This window comes from Etheostoma spectabile, chromosome 14 (assembly GCF_008692095.1).
Source record: "Etheostoma spectabile isolate EspeVRDwgs_2016 chromosome 14, UIUC_Espe_1.0, whole genome shotgun sequence".
Taxonomy (NCBI): Eukaryota; Metazoa; Chordata; class Actinopteri; order Perciformes; family Percidae; genus Etheostoma; species Etheostoma spectabile.
The window spans coordinates 15436053-15443683 of NC_045746.1; the positions used below are offsets into that span (position 1 = coordinate 15436053).

General features: G+C 42.9%; 1 protein-coding gene across 7 annotated transcripts in view; it reads left to right on the top strand.

Moving 5' to 3' along the window:
- The window catches only part of rbms3 (RNA binding motif, single stranded interacting protein), a 277803-nt gene extending 270172 nt beyond the window's left edge, over positions 1–7631 (top strand). For 6 of the 7 annotated variants that reach the window (XM_032535585.1, XM_032535590.1, XM_032535589.1 and 3 more), the window contains 3 exons: positions 3961–4050; positions 5746–5870; positions 6490–7631. In XM_032535585.1, the coding sequence (XP_032391476.1) occupies positions 3961–4050; positions 5746–5870; positions 6490–6493 (219 nt within the window). In that variant the 3' untranslated portion in view covers positions 6494–7631. The remainder of the gene's footprint in view (positions 1–3960; positions 4051–5745; positions 5871–6489) is intronic. The other variant, XM_032535593.1, reaches the window with a different exon arrangement.

Genomic DNA, 7631 nt, shown 5'->3' on the forward strand with positions numbered 1-7631 from the left:
CGACACTGGTGTGGTGACCATTGCTTTCCGAGAACGCTGTGTTATTCTGCAGCCAGGATCGGCACGGAGGGCACTCCTTTTTAACAGGCCTAACTTAGGCCTGTTAAAAAGGAGTGGCAAGGAAAAGCTCACCTCATAATGAGGAAGCATGGATCGGGGCCGTCTGAAGGTCACCGCTTTGGAATTTAGCTGCTTCACCAGAAAATGTTCTGTTTTAAACAACTTGTATAGTTACCCAGCTCACTTTGGTGTCTGTCTATCTTGAACAACTTGATTAAAGAATGCTGAAGAACCTCAGGCTCACTGTTTATGGATGGCACACATAAACATGCCATCCATGCTCCTCACTGATTTATTTTAGCAGGTTTGGTGCATATTGCTCTGTTACTGATTTATTTACTATATCCGTGCTCTCACCACTTAGCAGAAGTCTATCTGTCATGCTTTGTGCTTGCTCTTGCCTGTAAGTCGCTGCGCACATGTTGATGTGCACATGCTCTATCATTTTAGTATTTGTGTGTGTTTGTACGCATCTCAACGTCTGCGTTTGTGTGTGAACGACATAGTGTTCGACATGACAAGAGGTGACCTTCCCTCTATGTTCTCCATCCTATTTCTGTCATGGCATGTAGAATCCAGGTTTCTGTTGTCATGGTGACAGTGGTGATTGACAGCTTCTCTGTCCCTGGAAGACAGATTTGTGTGAGAGCTTCCCTCTATTATCTGTGCGGTTTCCCTTGGTTTTCTATAGGACAGTCTAAGTACATTATGTTATTTTACATTTCCATAAGCATGTGTGGCCATATTTAACCTTTACTTACCCGAGTGTTGACTGTGCATGCACTTTCTCCCCTTGTAGCTCCACATTCAAACATCTGGTTGATTCCCAGTACCACTGAGCAGTTAAGTCCCTGCAGGACCTTGAAGGTAATTGTTAAGGGAAGGGATAACCTTTTATGACCTTTTTAAATTTTACAAATGCATTCTAAATGTGTTTACGGACTTGAAGCCAAAAACTATGGTGCCACTAATCTAAATTAGAAGTAAAATCATTAGTTTTTCTAAAGTTTTTTTATGAATTTAAGTTATGATGATGATGATACGAATGTGTTTAAGCAAGTGATTAAAAAGATGACACAGAGTTTTACCAGTATGCTTTAAATCTCTACAGGCAGGGTGTTAACAAAGCCTGGGAGCCAACATACGGAAGGCTTTCACGGTGAAGTGGTACAGCACTTTGATTCATAGCCGCTGAGTGCAGCTCCAATAGTTCCCATTGTGTGGAGCCCCACAGCTAAGATCAATAGTCATCAGAGCCCATCCCCACGCTGCTCTGCCATTAATAACCTACAATGAGTAGCTAGATGCTCTTGCCTTGACCAACTGTTATCCTCCACCTCGCAGGCGATGCAACAGAACAGCATGTCAACACAGAGGGGATAGATAGATAGATATATATAGAGGCTGGGTGACAGACAGAGAGGTGGATGATCTATTTGAACGTTTCAACATGCTAATGGATTGTGCTGCAGCCCAACGGTGGCAGAACTAAGATTTCTAGAGAAAATCAGAAAGTAAACTTTCCTATCATCCTTGCACCCACCAAACATAAATTGCACTGTCTCACTCAGTGCAGAGGCCCAAACCACTGTGGTACCAGAGTGGTGCTGTCTATGGTATGGTATGTTGTGGTTTTGTTGTCCTGACATTGCTGCATTGCGGTGTGACTTTATACTGTAGTTTAGTTGTGTGTCACAGAGAGTGATGGTAGAGAAGAGACTTAAGGAGTCTACTCACACTAGCCTCGTTAAGGAACTATTCAGGCCTCCCGTTCATCAAACATACGTACACGCCATCTGCTCCAGTTGCAGGTGTTTATGTGTATGTGTGTGGGTGTGTGTGTGCGCGTCCATGCGCGGGTGTGTGTGTGTGTGTGTGTGTGTGTGTCTGTGTGTGTCTGTGTGTGTGTGAGTGACTGGCTGAGAGTGAAACACCATTTATTGCCAATTAGGGATGTTTTATATTACCCAAACCTGTCCCCTGACTATGGACAGGAAAGTATTAAAAGTTGAAATTGGACAAAAATCATCTTTTGCCATAGCAACTCAATTCACCGTAGCCAAGCTTGACATCCCCCTGACTTTCCATAGCAGCGACTGCAGGAATATGCCCTTGCTCAACCTGCCACATTAAATAGGTTAACTAATGGTTATGGTAGAAGGAAAAACCTTATCTTATTAAATTTTCTTGTTAAATCTAATTTAAATTCCTTTTGCAGTCCTGCAGAGAAATATAACATTTCAAATGGACATCATCCCTTTGACAGGGAGATTTGGATATTGCTAATTATCTCCTGCTTCCCTTCATTTGCTTTCATGCAGCCCTCACAGGTGAGTTGACTGAATAAGTTAATGGGAAGTAAAGGCGGAGACTTAAAGTCCTGAGGAAAATTGGTATGCATGGTTTCAATTCACCAGGGAGAAGGTCACTTCAAGAACCTGATAGGCCCTTTTAGACAATAGCAGGTTGAGAGAGAGAGGAAAAAAAGAGGGAGGGAATAGAGCGAGTGACAGGAAGGTGAGAGGGAAGAAGGGATGAGACAGAGAGGTAATGTGGTAATGTGTCAGGAAGTCTGGATGTGCCCCCTCACCCGGTCCTGAGTGTGACAGCCCTGAAGGTGTGATAACCTTAAATTCATACGCACAGGCCCACACAGTCAAACTCACATCCGAACGCACACCATCCCAGGGCATCCTACTGGCCATGTGTAGCGACGGTGGGGGAGTTAATCACCCATGTCCATGGCCTTTAGCTGCTCTCATTAGCGGTGAGCGGTGGAGCCGTACCCGATCCATTAGCAACGCTGCCGGTAATGACACTTCACCAGCACCGCCGGGCCCACGGCCAAGAAAGGCTCCGCAGCCTGGCACAGCCCCTCCATTACTGCCTCCTACAGCATACTGTCGCCATGCTTTTTAGCACTGGCAGGGGGGCTGAGAGGCGAAGGGAAAAATAAGACAGAAAGAAAGGGATTGTACTTCCCTTTTTTTTTTTCTTGGTCCGGAAAAGCAGCAGGAAGACAGGGAGAGGCGGAAAGGCAGCCTGGTGGCTTTTATCTGGGATCACATCCGTTGGCGCTGTACTGCAGCATTATCGTTCCAAGCCTCTTTGTCTTTGTCTGTCTCTCACAAGAACACACACACACACACACATAAGCATGTAAGTTCCCAACACACAGCTGCACACAGGAGAACTCATTCACTCAATAGTTCATAGTCATTTTCTTATCCACAGGCATGTGCTAATCAAAAAGAAGCACACACACAGGCAAATCAGGCCCGTGACCTCATTCATATTGCATGTGAAAGCCCTGTGGCTGTCATGTAACGTGTGTCACGTCTGTAAAATGGCCATCATGGAGTACGCTAGCACCCAGTTAAAAGCCAGGGCAGGCATGTCTAAAGGAATATAGGCCACAGGCAACAGACCTGCTTAACTGCTTCCTCTCTCTCTCTCTCTCTCTCTCTCTCTCTCTCTCTCTCTCTCTTTCACTCTTCTTTCATTCCCTTCAACTTTTTTACATATTTCTTTATCTTCTTCCCAATGGCATGGTGCATTTGCCTGTCTATGAAGTCTTGGTGGAACAGCTGGACATCTCTTCCTCCTCCTCCTCTGTCTACCTCACATACTCTCTTCTGCTCTGCTCTGAGAGCACACATATTCTTTTAGCGCCCTCCAAAGGATGCTGAAGGCACAGCAAGCTCACATTCCCAATTGTTTTGAATTGGACTTGACACTCACTTCTCACTTCTAATTGAAGTGAATGAAACTTACTGGGAATATCAGTGTTGGATATCTATTTAGTCTTTCTTGTCCCACTTTGGATCGGCATTTGGTATGTAACGTTTGGATTGTGATGTCTAGCAGTTATTTTGATATTGTCTTTTCATTGTGTTTCAGTATATGACTGCTGCAGCTGCCGCGGCGCCTATGCAAGGGACCTACATTCCCCAGTACACTCCTGTGCCTCCAACAGCCGTCCCTGTCGAGGTAAGACTCGCACGCATGCACACTGTACTTACTAATAATCACAAATCTGCCTACGTTTACCCAAAGGAGGACATCATTACTCCTGACACCCCGCTCACTTACACCCACATGCGCTCAGTTCTTTATTAAATAGACAGCTTACATTTGAAGCATGCTGTAAATTGCTTGTGTTTCTCTCTGAACAAATGGCCTCACACCACCAGCAAATAACAAGGGGGGAAAACTGCAAGCAAAGCAAGATGAGTCAGAAGTTTTATAGTATTTGGGAAAGACAGTTCAAGTGCAGCACAGAGTTTGTCACTTCTACGGCGGCTGTCTGAGCTCCTGGCAGGTTCGGGCAGCCCAGCCTGTGAAATGATGAACGTGGAAAGCAAGCAGGCAGGCAGGCCGTCGAGGAGAGGAGAGCGGGACGGCTGTCTGGCGGCTGACAGTACGGTCGTATTCAGATGGACTATCAGTCGTGTATCAGATGACAGGAGCTGAAATGAGACACAGTGCCGGCGGTGCTGGCTCTCCCTCTCCCTCTCCGTCTCACTCTCTCTCTTTTGCTCTCTGCTCTCCCTCTTCTTCTCTGCCACAGCCGGTCCGGGCTGGTAGGTAGCTGGAACACACATATTCGTCAGCCACGGAGCTCTGGTTAGCCCACCAGCCATGGACAATGACAGTTTCCCCTGACAGGCCCATTAGTCGCTCCTCCCCCACACCTCTTATACCCACGTCCTAAGCTGAAAGAGAGGGGACGGAGGAGAGAAATGTAGTTGTAGTGTAGCCCATGGCGCATCATACCTATTTCATCCTCACCGTTGTCTACTGAATTCCAGCATCAGCAGTGGAGTGTATATCACTGCATCAGCCAGTGTCTGCAGGGCTGATGTATGGACAGGACGCTGTATCCTTGAGAGCTTGTTAAAGGTGATTGAGATGACTCAATGATAGGGGCTATCGTTAATGCTAGACACATACAAAGGCTGAGAGGTTGTTGTAATAAATTCAGTGCACATGGTCATCTTTAATAACCTTTTTTTAAACCTCAAAGATGTAAAAGTCTACAAGCATTTTTGCACATTTTGTACTAAAGATCTTTTTTTGTTATTTGTACATATTTGACTCACACACACTAACCCCTAGGTCAAGTCACAGTAAGCTGATGAGACTTGTATATTGCTTATTTTATTAAACTTCTTTGTTTTCATTGTTCACATTCAATATAATTGTTCTACTCTAGCAGCTTAAATATAAAGGTTTTTCTTTTGTTATTCTTACAATGCTGTTATCACATTTGAGTGACATGTTACAATTCAAAACAGCATTTTTGCATGTCTGCATCTTTGCTGTGTATAAATTAAAACAATTTCAGTATCCCCCACCATTATTTCATATGCATTTCTGACAAGCAGTATATTGGCATCTTTTGAGGAAAAAGAATATTGTTTTAAATGTTGAAGTCCTTTGGGTGGGAGAATTGCTCGTGTGTGAGTTCAGAATGATAGACCCGTCTGTCTGAGAAGGTAATAATCACAGCGGGGGTTTTTTATGTCTTTTTTTTTGGTAAATATTATCATTATTTTTAAAGCCCAAAATTACAAGTTTGTCTGAGGGGGCTTTACAGTCTGTAGTGTGTAAGTGCCAAGCTTTGCAGGGAGATGCTTGTTAAAGTTCAGTGCTGACACATTTCCTCCCGTGCGTGTCCCCCAGGGAGTGGTGACGGACGGCTCCCCCCAGACAGTGGCTCCCTCGTCACAGGAGGTGGCTGGTCAGCAGCAACAGATCCAGGTGGACGGGGCTGGCGAACATGTTCCTACATACTCATACCAGTCCAAGTAAGTCAAACAGTGAAGCCGGATAGTTGCTGTCAACCATTTTAATATGGTATTCTGTCGTTTCAGTGTAGTTTTTATTATTTATTATGAATCATTTTCTTTAGTTATGATTATTATTTTTCACAATATTTTCATTTTGTTTCACATTCCAACGCGTGGGTGTTATGACGATTTATATTGTGAGACTATATACATTTGTCATTTGAGTTTTATATCTCTGTATATTGTGTCAGGTGATGAATGTCATGTCAAGTTATTTGTCTTTGGCCAAAAAATTCAGTGAAGTAGTACAATACAAAATACTATTCTAAATAAAATGAGAGAACTGAGGGACGCAGATATAAAGGACTCAAATTACTCCAGGCTGTCGTTGTCTTTTGCTCAGTATTTTGGCAGAACTTTTCGCTTTTCTGACCCGATCACAACTGTTTAGCGTGCTTCATTTTGCTTCAGTCTTCTGGCTGGGTGTCCAGCTGTCAGCTCTATTGCTTTACTTGTGTTTGTAATATTGTGCTTTGATTACAATGGCACCTCTCTCTCTCTCTCTCTCTCTCTCTCTCTCTCTCTCTCTCTCTCTCTCTCTCTCTCTCTCTCTCTCTGTTTTCTCTTATTTCATCAGATAGCAACGGCCTGAGCAAATGTTCCTGTGACAGCATTGCCTCGAGACAGAAGGTGGCTGCACTGTGAGTGTGAGGAAAAGAAAAAAAGAAAGAGATTGCTTCCAGATTGCCCAGGCACCAAAAAAGAGACACTTTTTTCATTTCCTACCTGGCCTATGAGAAAAAAAGAAAAAGAAAAAAGCAGCAAGAAGGAGGCAAGGAGTGCTGAGGAAGGGGATGAGAAAATTGCTGGGCACAGTGCAAAGAAGTGAAATTGTTTAGTCTGGGAACCTGCCTGAAGGGGGGCTGGGCTGAAGCTTGAAAAGTTTCTCAAAGAAAAATCTCAACCAATTAAAAAAGAAGAAAAAAAATAGCAAGAAAAAATGACAAAAAAAGGTTGACTGTGCAGGTAGGTGATGAAGTTTATTTTGTAATTAGAAAAAGGGAGTCAAGTTTGAGATACACACAGATTGTCTTCCTCAGATATTAAGCTACAATTTCTTTTCACTCTTTTTTATGTTCTAGTGTTAAATTTTAGTTTTCTAGATATATTCAAAAACAAAGTGTTTTTTCTTTCTTGAATCTTCATGGCCTTAATTTGAATTGCGTCAGAAACTTTTTACGGAGCTAAAGTCTGACGTCTGGTTGGGGGGGGGGAAGCAAATTAAATCAGTCTCTTGGACCACTTGGAGGGTACAAGACACTGGATGAGTTGTTAAGAGGAAAAAAATGAATCTATCACATAAGCTGTACAGATTTAATAGAGAAGAGCTTTTTTCCTTTTCTTCATTAGAAGAAAACTTTGATAATTATTATGTCAGAGGTAACTAAGTGTCAGAAGAAAACAAAATGTACGTTTGGGGAAAAGACTTGGGGGGGGGAGAAGAAGCTTTGAAGAGATTTTTCACAATGAGAAAAAAATGAAAGCATAAAAAAACATGCTGCATTGTGGATGCAGTCTGTTGCAAATGCTGAACTTGTTTTTTATTATCATAATTATTATTTTACATGGCAAAGTTGCTGTCAATGACATTAGTGCTTTTTATCTGCCACATTTTACCTTTTTTATGAGCTTTAAGATGTTTTTAGCCCGCTTTGCTTGTCACACTGCAAAAAGAAGAAAAAAAAAGGAAGAAGAAAAAAATTATAAAATTAACAAAAA